Here is a 19584-nt window from a genome sequence, read left to right as displayed (position 1 = left end):
GTGTAATTAATTTATGCAAATAAATGCGTTTCACCATTCTCTAACATTTATTCCAAAGGGGCAGCTGACTAATCTGACTAAACAGGCTTAACGCTCTTTGAAGCAATTCATCAAGTCTGCTCCGTTAATTATTAATTGAAGCCGCGTTGAATGTATTGTTTGCCAAAATGAAATTCGAACTATTTAATGCTTGCTTGTCTTATTTAAGACGGGGAGACAAATAAAACCGGGTACTGTATGTTATCTGACACAGACAACAGCACTTTATTACAAAAAAATCCCCTCAAATCCATTGTTTATTGAAGGGGGTTATTTCTTTCTTTCCCTGGATCGATCCTGGATTAAGAGCCCCATTCAGCAATGCCATAGCACTGCTTCCGTTTACTCATTGAAACAAACGCTCCTATCCACGGCTTGCAGCGCTGTGTATAAGCTAATAGGGATTAAGTGATGCCCGTGTATACTGCCTCGCTCCAGTTGGTGCGAGACGCGCTTTGCACCAGTTCCCCGCGTCTCTGCGTTTTTTATCACGCACCCAAATCACGGTAGAATCCAAGGCAGACGAGATTGCCTAAATGAAAAGCGCCCCTTAAACCACTAACGCTATTAGAACTTGGCCACAAATCGGTTCAATGGAGGCTACCGTCAGATAAGCGCACTTGTACGGCTGGGAATAAAAGCACGCTGATACCACGGCCCTCTGGATTAAAGTATAGTATTTGCTGATATACACTCTGTGACTGCTTTATTAGGTAGACCTGTACACCAGCTTGTAAATATCTAATCAGCCAATCATATGGCAGCAACTCAATGCTGAAAAGCATGCAGATGTGGTCAAGAAGTTCAGTTGTTGTTCAGACCAAACAAAAAAATGTGATGTATCGTAAATGACTTTGATCGTGGAATAATTGTTGGTGCCAGACGGTTGGGGGGGGGTTCAGTATCTCCTGGGATTTTCATGCACAAAAGTCTCTAATGTTCACTGAGAACGCTGCAACAAAAAAATGAAAAACATCCAGTGAGTGGCAGTTCTGTGGGTGAAAATTCCTTTAATGAGAGTGATGTTAATGAGAGTGGTCAGAGGAGAAGGACCAGACTGGTTCAAGCTGACAGGAAGGTGCTGGAATGTACTGAAATGCAGACGTGTTGGTAGCAGGGCCGGACACATTTTTCGGAGGGCCTGCGGACACACACCTGGGGTGGGACTGGGGTTTTGGCCTTCGGACACACGTTGGACATATGGCACGGGGTCTTTGATCTTATGGGGTTAACTATTTCAATAACCACGTGTTACAACACTGGTATGCAGAAGAGTATCTCTGAACACACAACACGTCAAACCTTCAACCTTGCTACAGTAGCAGAAGACCGATACGTCTAAAAAATACCAATAAAAAAACAAGTAAGTCTAATAAATACCTCAGTGGTCACTGAGTGTATATAGGTGTTCCACCTTCAACATAGGTGAAACTGCAGGTCAGAAGTACTGCCGAATTTCAGACCATTTATATGACGGGGTAGATGGCAGATGGAGAGATCTGTGGTTCTGTGCAACCCACCCCCCCTCACACTGTCCCTGCCTGCACTGATACGCACCTCACTCAGCCCTAATCCGGTTGTTCAGTACCTGAAAGCCGCTCTCTGCAGCACACTACAGAATTCCCAACATCTGTTCCGCGCTCTCTCTCCTGCCGTTACCCGTGCGCTCGGTGCCGCTGCGTTAGGCTGCGGAAAAGCCTATAAACCAGGGATCATCAAATTACGGTCCTGGAGGGCCGAGAACTGCCGGCTCTCCGCCCTCCCTTTACCGGGGAGTCAGGTGTGAAGAGTGAGCACTAATTGTTTAGTTAATTTCCTGTGAGAAAAGAAACCCAGGGCTGGATTTGAGGGCCGGATTTGAAGATCACTGCTGCAGACTGGTGTGTCGGTAACGTCATCGCTGGCTTTGACTGGGTCTGTCGCTCGTCGTCTAGACCACAGCCCAGCCCACTGCTGAGGGGTAAGAAAGACAAGTGGGTGTCCGTGGGGGTCCTCCTCCCCGAAACCTCCCTGTTCTCGTGCGGTGTTGAGGGGAACCCTCTCCGTTTCAGCCTGGTCTCACACGAATTCGCCGAGCGATGGCTGAATGTTCAGTCCACTGAAATCAGCTCCAGATTTCCGAAATATAATAAATATAATAGCACTTGAAGTTAACAGTACGTTCTAATACCCCAACCAAAACTGAGGCACTCGAATGCATTGTGTCTCTATGCTCAGTTAATATTGTTCATGTTACATCTTCACCCTAAGCATAACTTCTGTCGCTGTAATTCTTTTGCCGTTTGCCCACGGATTATGTATAAATACATCTATTTTACATCTATTATTTATATCTATTATTTCTCCTTGCATCTGCAGTCCGTTGTCCGTTTCGTCGCCCTCATAACCAGGCAGCATAATTGTTTTAGATGCAAATTATTTTCTACGCTTTACTTGCCTAGTGTATTGGAACCTACAAAATACTCTCAAAAACTGCAAACCTCGCCTTCTTGGTTGGCTCAACTCAACCATGAACTGCACTCAATCGAGCACGGAAAAGCATTTGAATCCAAAACAATGACGTCTTTGACCCAGGTCTGAGTGTCTGATCTGCCTTTTCACACGGAGGCGGAAGGGAACTGGCCTTCAGCTGAGGCCCTCCTCACGCCGAGAGAGCTGAGCGAGTAACCCAGGCCCAGTGCCCCCTGGGAAACTCCTAATACGTCCTTGACTGAAGCAGTTTTTCCCCATTTGCTCCGGCACAGACGCCAGCGCGTAAAACAGGCGTACAAAATATCGGGGAGATCTGCTTAAGCTGTGTAATTCACCCGGCGTAATGGGATTTGCTCTGCAAATAAAACGCTCTGCCAAAATACTTCCGTTCTGTTATCCTGCTTCACCCGCTTCCTCTGTTACTTGTCGAACCGGGCCGTATACAGGGGATAAACATAATTCTATGCATAAGAGACGTAAGATAGCAGCCAGGACTTTGTTCCGTGTCATAAATGCCGGGAGCGATTACGGGTAAAGCGGCCGCTGTGGATTATGAAGAGAGGCAGAGTGATAACTGCAAGGCTCGGCGCTGGCTAATAAGACCGAAGCTCCCACATCCAACTGGGAAACAAACACGGGAATCCTGTTTTTATGTAATAGCCAGCGAAGCATATTACAGTTAAATGCAGGAGTTCGGCCCTTCGGGCAGACACGCTGGATGTAGTTAAGTGTAGGAATTTGTTTTCGGAGGGGATGCGGACGACCGGTGTATTGGCCACACACATCAGGGTGGAACTGGGGTTCGGCCTTGGGACACATGTTGGACATATGGCGTGGGGTCTTTGATCTTATGGGGTTATTTTGCATCTACTGGTCCTGCGCATGCACCACTGGTGCGTACAAAGACATTTTGCAGAAATAATTGGTGCCCCCCACCTCCCCCGCACAGCGGAAAGTGAAAGGACGACACAAAAACAACTGCTTCAGTAAAAAGGTAAAAAATACCCGCATGTAAATACTACAAAATAAAAGCTCTTTGTCTGTATTTTTGTCTCATATTTATCTTTGACCTAAAATCCAAATACCTCATATAGCAAAAATAACACATTTTGCTCCTGTTCCCATGCTGCTGGAGTGCACGGTAAATGCTGCTCTCAACCGACAGAGATTTGCTTTCTGAGTGTTCCTGTTCACAACAGCAAAAGAAACGAGAGACGGCTTGCATTTAATTAGCCGCATTTACTCTGCACACCGCTTTGTCAAACAGCACTTTTAAAAAAAGGTAAGGGCACCTTGGGTTCTTCTCCGGAAAGAAAACCATTAACTGTACCGTACTGAAGGACTGAATTAAAAATAACAGGGAGAAAAAACATACTGTATATTCTTCCAGCTGTCCAAACAAACACTTTATCTGGGCCTCGTTTTCTGAGTCCTATTAAACTGCCTCAAAAATGAGAGCAATTTTAGCTCAAAATGTTGTATAAATTAGCAAGAGCTCAAACAAACATAGTTCACGTTGGCTGTGAAAACTGCTGGAATTTAGACTTTCTGCTGCCTCTAGTGGTGAAAGGCTGCTTGTGCAGCAGCTGCTAATTCAATCAGTGTCAGGTCAAGAGTCAGGAACAGAGAAACGGAGACATTAGGGCCGGGTATCCCAGTCCCAATTGAAAGCAGCAGAACAAGGAATCGTTTTACTCAGAAAGCCCCGAGAAGCAACTAACATCCTACGGAGACTGGTCCGCGAGGTTATTTGATTCCGATGTAGGGTCTGAGTAATTGCAGCGTTCCCAAAGCAGCCGGCCGGTAGGAATGCTTTGTTCTGGAGACGGAGCCTGGAGCCGTGCTCCGTGCTTATCTAACTGAACCAGTATCAGCGCGGTCGACACGTTCTGCAGGCGGCAGACGGCTGCCCGCTAGCCGCCCCGATTCACCCCGCCGGCCCCCGGCCAGAGTCACAGATAGAGCTGTCGCTCCCGGTAACACAAGACCAGGTCTGGCAGTCCCGTTTCCGCGCATGAGTTTAAAATCTATTTGGAGACCGAATGCAATGAAATATCGTGGATACGAGTCCGCCGCAGTTAAACTGTCTACTGGAGACACATTCGGCCACTCGTAAATCACCCTCTGCTTTCGAATTCAAACGGTTTTATTTCGAGAAACAAATGATGCGTGACAGGGCTAAACCCGTTTCGCCGGGTAACTGGAGCGGTCTGGGTGATGTGTGTCAGCGTGTGTGTTTCAGCTGAAACTGAGGGAAGGTTCTGCTTATGAATAAGGAGTACCGTGGATCTTCATTGCCATTTTGCCCACAGAACTACCCTCAGGATAGTGAAAATAAGACAGGGGGTTCTGAAAACTTTCTACTTTTCCCGAGAACAGCCCCAGGGATGAGCTCCAAAAAAGTTTGTGTTTTACCAAGTGATTATCATCCAGCAAGTCCATTTAAGCAGAGCCTGAAACATAACATATGTTTCTTAGAAGATTCCAGAACTCCAAAGTGCACCACTGCTAAGGACGTTCATATGAACAGTGTTTGGAAATGTGTCCGACTAAGTACTTTACCTGGGGTTCGGTTTCCCTGTGAGCCACCTTCAAAGCCTTTCAAGAGCTGTTAGGTGAAAATTGAAGGAATAAATGTTCTCTCTGCCTTAATGTCTCTTACAGCTTGTGAGCCCTTTTACTGCTACACCACATTTGAGGAGCTGGGCAGCATTCTAAAAACATCCACTGAAATACACTCTCGTTCTCTCTACACACCACATACCATTTCATTTAATGAGCGCCATAATTCTCGATACGTTATAAAACACTGTCCAATCACCCTTCCCAAACTAAAACTTCAACAAGCACTTAACACCTGCACCAATGGCTTTCAAAGCGATCACAAATCTCATCTGGTGGCACTGAGTGTGAACGGTGAGATATGACATCTTATTTATCAAATTTAATAGCTTTCTCCTGTCTCACAGGCCTTTTCCCGGGATTGTCCCTGCGGCCGGGTTGCCCGGTCCAGGTTCTGGAATGTTCCGTGAGGCTGGGCGGAACCAGGCCGCCGCAGCCCATCCCCAGAGGTCTCCTTTCAGAGCCGGGCTGAGATTGCCGAGAGCGACCCTGGGTCAGCGCCGGTAAATGTTCAGACGGAAGCTTCTAGAAAGTTCCGTTCCCTCGCCAGCCCTCCCCTCCGTCACTGGAGCGCGAGACACCGCCGGGCCACGCTCGGTACGACTGACTGACCTGGTGATTGACGCGTGCGCGCAAGCACATCCAGACACAAATGAATAATAAAAGCCCCTCGGCTGAGTCACAGCGACTCGCTAATGAGGCGAAAGGCCACTGCGAGGCCCCTCACAGCTAAATAAACACCATCATTCTGTCGCTTCATCACGCCTTCCCGTAAATGGTTATGGGAGGACGGAGACAGAGAGAGATTCGCAAAACAAAATAAAGACCTATTATAATCCATTGCCAATCGTTATCTCCTAGATGCAGAATTGTATTTCTTTCTTCTGTTTACTGGAGTTCAATTTGTTATTACCTGTTATGTTTGTTATGTCAGCGTGTGCGTTGGCAATGTAAGTGTCCCCTTGCCATGCTAATGAGGCTTATTTGGATTAGAAAAAGAGAGGCCTCCTTTACCTTAAGCGAAGCACCATGTTAACGGCAGTCTGGCCTGGAGCGCAGGGGGTGGGGTCCTCAAAAGGCTGGACCTGTGGTGTGGGCAGAAAGGAGAAAGGACAGGTGGTTATTTTGTCATTTTGCCAGAGGACCCTCCACTATTTACAGGCCCGCCGTTGTCAGCCGGGTCTAATTTTTTTTTTTTTTTTTTTGTCCCCGGTATCTTGGGCAAGCAGTATGATTGATCTGGGTGCCATGTGTTTTGGGGACAGTTTGATCTGTAACAGGGGAGTATTGGTACCCTTGTATTCTTCCAGAGGTGTCAGATGTTCCCCCTGTTGCTTATTTCATACTTTATTTAGGCATATGGGGATGGGATATGAGATGGGGGGGGGGGGGGGGGTGGAGTAGCGAGTCTTCGTCTTTGTCTTCTTCCATGAGTAAATTGGGGGGAGTAACCAGGGCAGGGGGCTCCCACTGCGGTTGGGCGACAGAGAGCTAGTCTGCCCCATCCCTCCCCCCGGAGCCCTAGTGACATATGGTGACTAGTGTGTGTTGTTACATTTTTTTTTACACGGCAGGGTCCGGCAAACAGGACGAAGCTGCCCCGAACCTATCCCCCCAAAACCCTAGTGACATGTGAACGGGAAGGGAGGAACGGCCAGGGCGGCCTGGGGTGGGAGGAGGACACCGGCCATGCGCAGCCCCCCACCCATCCGCCCCCCCACACACCCCTCACCACCCCCCGCACCCCCACCACCGCAGGACCCAGGGCGCCCCCCCCCCCCCAGGCACCGCAGCGAGCACCGCCCCGCCCCGCCCAGGGGCCGGACCCGACAAGCGCAGCCCCACTGCAAGCGGGCAGCCACGCCCCCAGGAGCCAACACGGGCACCACTGCCGGCCACAAGGGCGAGACGGGCCCCAAGACCCCCCGGCCACCCCAACCCACCCTCCCCAAGCCCCCACCTGCCCCAGAGGACAGCGCCCCCATGGCCACCGACCCCCCCCATGCCACCCCCAGGGGGCCGGACACGTGGCCCCCGGGGACAAGTGCCCCAGGCCCCAGCCGACAAGCCCACAAGGAGCCCACGCCCGGAGGCCAGGGAGGGGTACCCCGCCGAGCCCCCCACCCTATGTGATGTCGGGTCTAATTCTGATAATTACCGCCATCTCCACAAGGCCACGCCACTCTCTGAGGAGTCCCAAAGGCTTTTTTTGCGCCTCCAACCTTCCCGGAGTATTGCCGAATTAAAGCAGTTAGGCTGTCCGCAGGATTAATAGCCCGGGTTTGGAGATTACCTCACAGGAGTAGGTACCTCCGGAGTGCGGAGCGCTCATCCCCCCGAGAGGACAGCGGCCATTTTGAAAAAACACTACGATGCACGTCGGGGTTCTCGAGAGCGGATAAGTCCGTGGCTTTGACAGCGTCGAGAGTCGCCACGGCGCGGTTAACTGGCACGATGAAAGCCAACAAAACAAGCTAAGCCCATTGAACCAAACATAAAAATGGTAGAGATAGCAACCGGGACTTTGTTGATAATTGAGAACCGCTCTGAGGAAGAAGGGGGGAAAAAAGGAAAAGAAAAGCCCACCACGCACGGCCCGAAGCTCCGGCAGGTTTAAAGTGGAAATTACGGAGGATGAATGGTCTGGGAGCGCAGACAGCGAGAGCCGGCGGGCTCGGCAGCGATGCTCTCAGGTTATCTTTGAAATGCTAATGGGCTCTCAGAGAATTGTGCGGGGCTCTTTGTGGAAGTAATAACCTGCCCCTGGCCCACCGCGGCCAACGCTAGGAGCTGGGGAAGCTGAGTTATTACCGCTGAAAGGTCCTCTCCGGCCGGCGGGGGGAACGCGGGGGGGGAGACGGGCGGTGCTCGGCACGGGGGCCAGGTCGGGGGGGGGAGTCGTGCGAAAAGTGCTGGACGCTGTTTTTGGCTACGCTCACCTGGGGATGGCCGGCGGACAGCCGGTCGACGGGGACGCCCCTGCCATTGGCTTCCTCCTGGAAAAGGCGAATGAAAGGCACGCGGTGAATCCCCATGGCTACCTGTCTGTTTTATTCGGCGCGGTGAAAGTCCCACCCCCCCCCCACCCCGCCTCAAACTCCCGTGGGTGCTTCTGCCAGCCCGCAAATGAAGCGCAATTAAGCTGCTTTCACAAGATCAGCTTCAAACATTATGTTCAAGCCAAGTAAAGCGGTGACTGCACCTCAGAAGAATTGAGTGCCGTCAGTTGTTCAAACTTGTCATCGCCCATCCAGGAAGCCGTTAGTTTGTTAAACTGTAACAAGCCGCAACAATATGTGATAGTAGGTTCTCTACGGTTATAAAAGGCTAAACTGTGTACTCACTTTGTGAAAACAGTAATATTGAGTTTATCCCAAAACGTCAAGAAACTAACCAAGCTAACTCAGTTAGTCTGTAGCCTATGTGAAACGGCTCTGTCTGTGTTGCTAGGTACCGTAAGCCAGTTTCGTACAAAGCTGTAATGTGACCGGACACGCTAGGAAAGGTCAGCTTCAAACAAGGTCAAAGTTTCAACAAAAATTGCACTCCGGAGGCTCTCAACTTGGCTTTATTTTGAACTGTGAGCTACGCCAGGCTTAGCGTTGCTTCCAAGTCGAGCTTCAGCGTTCCCTACATAAGAATTGAATGGCTTGACACCGCGTCGAGTGTTTTTGATGCTGTTCACGTAAAAGCAGCTTAACAGGAAGGCATTTACGCGGTGTCGACAGCGCAGCCAATTTTTGCGTCCACTAGACAGCCCTGGCAACGCGAGTCTCGCTGGTCAAGCACAACGGGGTTTTCACCATCGCATCATGCCTACTCAACAGCACAGCCTGCTACAGCAGTAATTACCTGTGGAAGCTATCAGTGCTGTGATGAAAGCAAACAGTGAGTGCTGTCACAATGCCTATTAGGTTCTCACTACGCATGCAGCGAGCTGACATTTCACGAAACACCGGAAACTTCCTCAGAACTATCAGAGTAAAACCCGGTACCCTCTCACTTTGGACTCCACGGATATAAAAGTCGCCAAAAAAGCTGTCACTTTTTTGAAAATTAAATAAATTAAACATAAAAAATTTAAAAAAATTAAAAAACAAATTAAATTAAGCAATTCTGCTAAGAGGAGGCAGGAAATTCAGAGACCAACAGTTAACCATGAAAATGTGCTTGCATGTAGGTGCGATGAATTACCTGACAAAGATAATAAAAGGTTTGTTTATACGACTGCGCTGTGCAGTGATTTACATGGCAATGACAATAAACATTTATTACGACCGTGCAATGACTTACTTCACGGAGACAATGACGGTTTATTTATGTGAGGGTGCAATGACTTACTCCTTGGCCTTCTGCGTGGATCCTTCGTGACTGAAAAGACAAAACCGAACAGAGCCAGGCGATCTCATCATCAGGAAACATACATTTTGGGCAGACAGCAGGACGGGGGGCACAGCAGAGTGATTACAGCTGAATCATAAGCACTTAGACACGGGGTAAACAAAAGGACAAATCAAAAGGAACGGAGGTGAGACGGAGACGTCTGAGGACGTGCGATTTGTCACAGTTTGTTTAGTTATTTACTTTTCCCCCGTAAGACTCATTTCCAGCTCCTTCGGTAAACATTCCCATCACTCAGAGTACCCTCCTCCTCCTGCTCCCTTTTCCCCTGTATATTCCGGCCATCTCTGAACGCTAACGCTAACGTGAACTCACACCAAGTTAGCCCACCGTGTTCCGAACAGTGCGACTTTCATGACGGATAACTAAAGAATTACTTCCAGGTCAGCTTTAGTTTTTACGTGGTTGTAAAGTATCATTCTTGGTAGGAGTCACATACGCAATCCACTTCAGCATATCTTCAGCATACAGTGACATGGTAATAGTGCGACACTGTGACTTTGTGGTGGAGAAGCTGTTGCTAAAGAGACGATATGAACCGGGCAGGCTTATATGGCGGTGTTCAGACCATAAGAGCTAACACTGCCTTCCGAACACAGGGACGTTGTCCAGTTATTTGTCGTTTTCTCTACAACTATTGGTCCAATTCACATTAATCAAAGTGTTTAGTGTCTGAGATAGTCAATAAGCAACCATAATCATAAACTACAGAAAAACTACCATTGAACGGACATTAACTTCCGGTGGAAGTGGCCGCTTTCTTGTGTTCTGTTCAGAACACAGCGAGTTTCTGATACTCTGCATCCAACTGCAGGAGCCTCCCTGACACACACGCTGGTCTCCAGTCAACGGAAAAACAGGTGGCGCAAGGTGCATTTCCAAACAGAGGATACAACAGTTCCAGGTTGTTTCTCGCTCTTTCTGGAGAGACGCCAGACAGGGTGGCTTAGCTTGGAGGCAGGATAGTCTGACCTGCCAGGAGGCCTACTGTTTTAGCAATGTCACAATGCACCCACACAATGAACTACTATACAAGGTTGAGCTCCCTTGCTCTGCGCTTGGCACGAGGGCTGAGCTGACTGGTCGAACAGGTGAGGTGGGAGTGGTAGAGGTCCACCTACCCTGCCCTGATTGGCTGCGGCCTTTCCCTCCTCGCTCCCCTCGTCCAGCTCGTGGTCGCTCCACTCCCAGTCCCCGTCCTCCGTCCGGTGGAGGTGTCCGCTCGACCCTGGCACTCTCCTCACCTGGGGCAGGAACAGGAAGAGGAACTCCCTGAACATACTGTACATACAACAAACAGACATACGGGTACTTACTTTAGACATACAGTGTGTCTACCCTGCTGAAAAAAACAGCTGAAGCTAGGTTTTGAAACAGCTGGCAGCTGGTTGACCAGTTAGACCAGCCCTATACTCAACATGGTTTGACCAGCTCAAGCTATGTTTTGGTAGCTGGCATTTCAAGCTGGTCATAGCTGCAATTTACGCCCGGGTATGAATCTGTGGAGCCAAATCAGCTGAAGTGTGAGAATGTTGCTTCTTTTCAGAAAGCTGGTGTTTTATGTAGGAGACCAATTAACCCGGAGGAATGAATGAGTCATTTTTGGAATGTTATCTGCACAGATTCTGTCTAGCTTGCACAGTCGATATAGCATCGGACACTGTATCAGCTCTTTCTGCACCTTAAGTACGTCACCAGGATCATTTCTGCTGCCCGGATCAAATTTGTTAACCAAAGTAAGGATTAGGTCATTTTAGAATCTTCATCTTATTCCAGCTAGCAGGCAGCGTCAGTATAGCAACGGTCGCCGTTGTAGAAAAGTAACCACGTCACAGAGGCCAGTAGAACTGATTTAGAATGTCAGATATGTCACCCCCATTTTGAGCCACCAATCCAATCTGACCAGCGCAACCTAATAAGAAGCACGAAACGTCGAATGCAGGGATATCAGACTCCATATCAGGGCCACGTTGCCTGCTGGTGTTTGGTGTTCCAGCACCCATGGGGTTAGTTTAAGTCATTGTTTTTCTTGACAGTCTTCCCACCTTAGTTCTGAGGCCTAAATTGACAGCTATTTGAAAGGGAGCTTACACAGGCACCGTGACCCACCAGTACCGAAAGCTTGGCAGCGCCGAGTCAAAGAAGGAGTTCCCCTCGGGTGGCATTGTGTTCAGAACCTGTCTCAGAACTCCACGCCAAGCTGGAGCTCCCCGTTCTCTGCTCGAAAAGTGAGAGGGCCTCTCGGGAGAAGGACAAACGCAGGCCGTGTGCACCTGCACGCAGTACGCTACTCTACACGCTCTAACACCCACTCGCGTGTTTCCGGAACACGCTTCCAACCAACGGCCGTCCCAGTTGTGCTCAGCTCCGGAAAAACGCGACTCGTCGGCTCTGAAAAGCTTGAGTTCGTCTTACATGACACGTTTGTTTTTTTAAGGCAGCTGCGGTCAGAAGCTCTCCGCGTTGCATGGGATACGTCGCCTGGTGCAGAGCGGGGACGAGCCACGTGGAGATTAACCCCTTCAGTCCCGAGCCCGACGTGAACCGGATCCAGCGAAATCCTAAAGGGGTTTCGGCTTTGGTTGAGAAACCGAGAAAATTAATCAGGGCTCAAAACAATGCTATAGCAGTGGTTTTGATTGGCATACGGCACTGTGAGACCGACGGGGTTAAAGCGAATACCAGGGGAGGTTGAAGTGCAGTGGGTTGTGGCGGAAGCAGTGATGAGCTCGTCATGCGCCGGGCAGAGGAGTTCCGGAGGTGTGCAGGAGGTGAGTCACACAGATCAGTCGGATCCATCAGCTGGATTTTGGAAAGGGGATTTGTGTTCATCTCCCAACCGAGAAAGCTCCACTTAATCCTCAAGCCCACGTCTCTTTCCACAAACGTGTTTACGGCTCGATTATTATTCCGTAAGCCGTTTTAACCTTTTAGCTCTGTCTTCTTCTAAAACACTTCATCCCACACTTTATGTTTTACTTTGGAATGCTCGATTTGATGCGCAAACCCGTGTCCTCGCGACATGCTCTGTCAAACAGGGAGACTGCAGACCAGCACACGCTTATTTAAAAACAGGTGCTGGCACACTCACACACATAATGAGACACACATACATAAAGACAGACACACACACACCAGTACACATACACTCACACAGACAGACAGACACACACATACCAGTACACATACACTCACACAAACAGACAGACACACACACCTGTACACATACACTCACACAAACAGACAGACACACACATATCAGTACACGTACACTCACACAAACAGACAGACACACACATACCTGTACACATACACACACACAAACAGAAACAGACACACACACCAGTACACATACACTCACACAAACAGACAGACACTACATACCAGTACACATACACTCACATGAATAGACAGACACACACACACCAGTACACATACACTCACATGAACAGACAGACACACACATACCAGTACACATACACTCACACAAACAGACAGACACACACATACCTGTACACATACACTCACATGAACAGACAGACACACACATACCTGTACACATACGCTCACACAAACAGACAGACAGACACATACCTGTACACATACACTCACATGAATAGACAGACACACACACACCAGTACACATACACTCACATGAACAGACAGACACACACATACCAGTACACATACACTCACACAAACAGACAGACACACACATACCTGTACACATACACTCACATGAACAGACAGACACACACATACCTGTACACATACGCTCACACAAACAGACAGACAGACACATACCTGTACACATACACTCACACGAACAGACAGACACACACATACCAGTACACATACACTCACACAAACAGACAGACACACACATATCAGTACACGTACACTCACACAAACAGACAGACACACACATACCTGTACACATACACACACACAAACAGAAACAGACACACACACCAGTACACATACACTCACACAAACAGACAGACACACACATACCTGTACACATACACTCACATGAACAGACAGACAGACACATACCAGTACACATACACTCACACAAACAGACAGACACACACATACCAGTACACATACACTCACATGAACAGACAGACACACACATACCAGTGCACATGCACTCACACAGACAGACAGACACACACATACCAGTACACATACACTCACACAAACAGACAGACACACACATACCAGTGCACATACACTCACACAAACAGATAGACACACACATACCAGTACACATACACTCACACAAACAGACAGACAGACACATACCTGTACACATACACTCACACAAACAGATAGACACACACATACCAGTACACATACACTCACACAAACAGACATACAGACACATACCTGTACACATACACTCACACAAACAGACAGACACTCAGAAAACTAAGCGCATAATGACTGAGCGAGACTACAGGAGTCTCCGGCACAACTTAACGGAGAACTTCCGATGTGGCCTTTTCCGAGAAAGTTAAGTAGCTAAAGCATCAAAGATAGGCTACTTGAAAATCCATCAAATAGAAGGCTAGCACAGGGCCTGGGGTTTTAGAATTACAGGGAAACATTTTATATGGTTTCTCTCACAGCAGGCTGCTCTCACAGGTCTGGCAAAAACTCTCGCTAGATATAAAAATAAAATGTCTTCCAGTCTCCGCCTTTTAATTAGGCCTACATTGTGCTGCAGTTATAACTGCAGCTTAAGCATCATCCCCATAGTTTCCAGACACTTGAAATGTGATAATATTTATCAATGGCTCCTTTTAATGTTAAATGAATGCAAGAGAGCGGAATATAGGAACTCTGACGCCCTCTGCTGGCAGAACAGCTCCCGGCTGAAAAGGTGCCAATTTATCTTGCGCCAAACTCAGTCATTCTGTCACTCTAAAATACGAACTGGCATTAAGGTGGAGCTGCAGATGTGATCCACCGGAACTCGTGTACCGTTTACAACAAACAAAACACTGCACTTCAGGTCATTTGATTGAGGGGAGAGTGAACAACAACAAGATGGGGGAGGGAGAATGGAAAGATGGAGGAAAGATAAAGAAAAAATGTCAGGTATAATAAAAAAAGCAGGTAATGTCCTTCAGTTTTTTCCGGTGTGTATGAATGTTCTCATAAAGCTAAGTATATAACCGATACTAAAATGAAGTGCTGCTTTGGGGCCTCCAAGTGGTGTATCCAGACGCAGCTGGAGCAGAGATGCCCCCCTGGGGCGGATCAGAGCCTGACCGTGTGAGTGGTGCGGACGTGATAGGCAGCTGGGGGGTAACTGGAGCCAAATGGGCTGCAGGGGCGGCCCAGGGGCGGATAACGCAGTGAAAATAAGTGCCGGTTGGCTTTTGTGCCGAGACGCGCGTAAATCAGCCCAGTTCTGTACCTTAGTGAGGACGCAGCGGCAATGAGACGGACCTACAATCCACAACAACCCTACAATCCACAACAGCCCTACAATCCACAGCAGCCCTACAATCCGGTCAATGAGCGAGGGAAAAACAATAAAACCTTAAAAACGAGGCCGGGCAGGACTGTGCGGGTCACAGTGTGTAGGGCAGCCGACTACCTACCCATATACGCACATTAACTGGCCGTGCACTTTCTGTACCGTGTAAAGAAGTAGAAATAGTTTTTAGAAAAGTACTTTTTCCATGAAGGGCCTAGTCCCTCACACAAGGTGCGCCCTGCAGCTTCTGAATCATCGACCCGGCTTGAGCCGGTGAGCGGCACCGCACTGTAACTACAGCGGTCCACTCTCAGACCCGCTGAAGCAGCTCCTTCCGTTTGATTGGACGCCTCCCTCTCCCGCCGCCTCCACGGCCAGCACCCACTCAACTCTTCAGCCCTTCCCGCAGCCACTGACACCGACAGGCGCCTCCCCACCCTAACTGTGAGGGCAGGGCATTATATTGAGGAGTGGGATACGGAGGGTGAGGGAGAGCCAGGGGGAAGGGGAGCCCGGGACCGGCACCGGCAAAGTCAAACCGAGCGAGGTTGGAACGAGGTCACAGAGTCGGGAGCGAGGAGCGAGCCGACGCGGGCCGGAGCAGCGGTCACAGGGTCCGCCCACGCGTGACAACGCCCCGCTCGACCGCCACAGCGACCCGGCCCAATGCATCACGGGGGCCACGAAACCCCATTTTACCATCTACCAGTTTGGTATATCAATCGATATCCCGCTGACCAAACATGGCAGGAAGTCAAACAGCTCTCAGCAGGGGCCGGCCTGGTCACGGAAAGCCTGGGGATTAAACCGCCTCCTCCAAATACTAATCTCTCCGCTGTGACATCAGCCTCCTGCTCCGCAATTAACACTACCTTCCGGAAGGTTCCGCCTAATCTCGCATTAGCTGACGCTGCAGCGAACTGGCCTTCCTCACGGCTGAGTGAACACACTTGTTTAACAGCACCAAACACGATGTAAAAACTGGTCCTTTTACAGTCTTGCTTAAATCCTACCAACTAATAGTATATTTTAGAAAGACTTTACAGTATAGTTTCCATAGCAATGGGAATACATTTTATTTGGTCTTTGTTTTCTTGGATGTTTTTTTAGTTGTACTGCTTTATCATACTGTGTTTAACGGCGGCAAATCCTTCGCAGCGTTTAGGGATTTCTACGAGACGCCTGCTTCGGATAAACCACAGATTATGTGATATAAAGTCTGTGAGTTATTAACTGAGCTAAAGAAGTGGATTATGTGTGTGTGTGTGTGTGTGTATTGTGTCTGTACGTGTGTGCATGTACAGCATGTGCATGTATACGGTATGTAAGTATGTATGTCTGTTTGTATGAGTGCATGTGTATGTGAGTGTATGTGTATGTCATTATGTGTGTGCATCTGCCTGTGTGATTTGTTTGATTTATTTGTGATTTATTCGTGTGATTTCTGTGATTTATTTGCCTTTATTTATACAGGGTAGGTTGACTGAGCATGCATGCTCATTTGCAGCAACTCCCTGTTAATCCTGTCCTGTGCTGTCTCATTTCTTACAACAACATTCAACATTAATATCAATATCCTAAACAGAAAACCCCTTATCATCCTTAAGGCACATTATGAATGGAATATTCTGCAAGGGAATCTCAGAGATAAGTGACCTCATGCAGCTCACGGTCTGCACTATGTGAGAAAGGACAAACAGAACCTGTGCCTTTTACTACAGTAGCTTTCTAGTAAAATGCTGTCATTCGGATGAGATGTTAAACCGAGGTCCTGACTGACCGTGGTCATTAAAGATCCCGTGACACTTATCGCAAAGAGCAGGGGGTTCCCCGGTGTCCTGGCTAATTTCCAAACCTGACTCTCTCAACCTGCCACCTAATCATCCCATGATTTAATTTCCTAAAAAAAAGGTATCTCCCTCTCCAGCTAATTTATGGTGAGTGTTCTGGCGCAAAATGGCTGCCATGCATCACCCAGGTGGGGAATGAGGAGAGTATCCCCCCTCATCACTATAAAGCAAAATTGCTATATAAATGCAAGGAATTATTTAACCCCCTGCTCTGATAAAAGACTAAAATAAAAGTCCCTCCCGTTTATCTTTCCACACCTGTCATCATAGCGTCAGGTGCTCATCCCAGTTTGCAAATAAACCTCACAGTTAGCATTTGGCTCATAAGCCCCGGTGTAGCCACGATAAGATCTGCACAGCTGTTGGACCCTTTACCCTCCATTGTCCTCTACTTAGTCTAATCAACCGTAAGTCACTTTGGATAAAAGTGCCAGCTAAATTAGAAATTATTGATATATTTTTAATTATTAAAAATGCTTATTCGGCTCTGCAACTTATACAGTTTCTTGACATACGTGACGACACGAAGACAAGATGTAAGCGCTGTGCCAGAAAAGTCAGGCTCCAGATATCTCTGAAAGAGAGTCAGGGATATGTAAATAGTGAGTTTGAAAGCAATGCCCCGTTACCAAACCGTTCGCATTAAATCCCGTTTGTCTCTTTAGACCGTTTGTACTGGAAACAAATTACACGCCAGCGATTGCCTGACTTGTCAGCGCATTCATTCCGCGTGAGTGATGAGGCTTCGGTCCGCAGCCTGACTACGCCGCGAGGACAAGCCCGCAGAAAGCGTGCAGAATTAGAGGTCACTCAGCGTGTGTTATGATGCTAAATCGAACCCTTCAAGCTGCCGCTCTTTGCTAATGACACTTTACAGCAGAGCGTTTATGTAATGTTTATTCAGCACTGGCAGCTTAGCTGAGAAGGGCGTGCTGTGTGCGCCTGCGGGAGTGTCTGTCTGTGCGAGTTGTGGGAGGGAGGTTTTGCGCGTGTACGTTTGATATGTGAGGTTGTTTGCAAGTACAGTGAATTATTAGCACCCTTGATAAATGTGCACAGAAATGACTAAATAATACTCTTATTGATATGATTTTTATTTTTCAACATAAAGTAGTGTGTTTTATTCATGAATCAACTGTGTTATATTTTTGAAATATATATCCCCAAAAAAACAGGTTTCACAATTATTATATAATTTTGGTCTCATCTCACCATAGCACTCTCTCCAGTCATAATTCCAATGGCGCTTGTGCTTGGTTTTGTTTATTGTGCTCCTTAAGGGCTGCCTTTGTAACAGCCTTCCAAAGAATATGTAGGTGCCATTCTGTGGTTCTGAGACTTGCTGACCCAAAGATGAAACCAATCTCTAGATTAAACTGTGACCCTTGGGTTCTTTATGGCCTTTATAGACCATCTGTTGGGACAATGTGCACTTGTGACCTCTTCTTTGCAAGTTTCCAACCATTCCATACTGTATGTTTTAGATTTTTGTAGTATTGCCTTTAGAGTGCAATTGGTATATCTATCCATTCATATATTTTTGTACCAGACTTTTTTGTCACAGTCAATTACCATCTCTTCTGAATTGACAGCTCTTTGGCTTTTCTCATGCTGGTGGATGACAAAGGGATGTTGCATGCTTGTTGACTCATTTTTATACTTTCGTGAAACAGGATGTGATGGAATGACACAATATCGTTCCTTTAGACTGAGATTAATTAAATGACTTAAAATTGTGTTTTCACTTTGTTTGATTTTATTTACAAAAATCGTTAGGGGTGCCAATATTTTGAGGGTTTTCAAATATTTTAATACAAAATATTGAGAAATGCGAGCAAATGTATTTAAATAAAAGTATATCGTTTTCCCATATGTTTGAACATACACATTATTATCATTATAATTCTGAAGTGTTGTGCGCATGCATGTCTGTGAGAGAAAGGCTGAATATGTCTGTATTGATGTTTGTGAGAGTGAGTGTGTGTACATCAGACCGAGTGTTGTGCACATGCATGTCTGTGAGAGAAAGGCTGAATATGTCTGTATTGATGTTTGTGAGAGTGAGTGTGTGTACATCAGACCGAGTGTTGTGCGCATGCATGTCTGTGAGAGAAAGGCTGAATATGTCTGTATTGATGTTTGTGAGAGTGAGTGTGTGTACATCAGACCGAGTGTTGTGCACATGCATGTCTGTGAGAGAAAGGCTGAATATGTCTGTATTGATGTTTGTGAGAGTGAGTGTGTGTACATCAGACCGAGTGTTGTGCGCATGCATGTCTGTGAGAGAAAGGCTGAATATGTCTGTATTGATGTTTGTGAGAGTGAGTGTGTGTACATCAGACCGAGTGTTGTGCCCATGCATGTCTGTGAGAGAAAGGCTGAATATGTCTGTATTGATGTTTGTGAGAGTGAGTGTGTGTACATCAGACCGAGTGTTGTGCGCATGCATGTCTGTGAGAGAAAGGCTGAATATGTCTGTATTGATGTTTGTGAGAGTGAGTGTGTGTACATCAGACCGAGTGTGTGTGTGCACTCTGGGGACCAATGGCGTCATTACGCATCCACAAAAAGGGGATGTGGTAACCAAGTGGGGACATTTTCTAGGTTAATTAATTAAAAAATGATGACCCCCAGTAAACTAGTAAAACAAGTGGGTACTCATTGCGGTGGCTGCAGGTCCTAATGCTGACATTGCATTAGGGCCTGCGG

The 19584-nt window shown here is 47.6% G+C and overlaps 1 protein-coding gene across 1 annotated transcript in view; it reads right to left on the bottom strand.

Moving 5' to 3' along the window:
• The window catches only part of stk39 (serine threonine kinase 39), a 71957-nt gene that overhangs the window by 34268 nt on the left and 18105 nt on the right, over positions 1–19584 (bottom strand). The window contains exons 11-14 of the mRNA XM_061235706.1: positions 10656–10778; positions 9475–9504; positions 8073–8129; positions 6148–6218 (exon numbers count right to left, since the gene is read on the bottom strand). Coding sequence (XP_061091690.1) covers positions 6148–6218; positions 8073–8129; positions 9475–9504; positions 10656–10778 — 281 coding nt within the window. The remainder of the gene's footprint in view (positions 1–6147; positions 6219–8072; positions 8130–9474; positions 9505–10655; positions 10779–19584) is intronic.

Source organism: Conger conger, chromosome 3, assembly GCF_963514075.1.
Source record: "Conger conger chromosome 3, fConCon1.1, whole genome shotgun sequence".
Classification (NCBI taxonomy): Eukaryota; Metazoa; Chordata; class Actinopteri; order Anguilliformes; family Congridae; genus Conger; species Conger conger.
The sequence above is the reverse complement of the archived record's forward strand: the minus strand, read 5'-3'. Positions and strand labels throughout refer to the sequence as shown.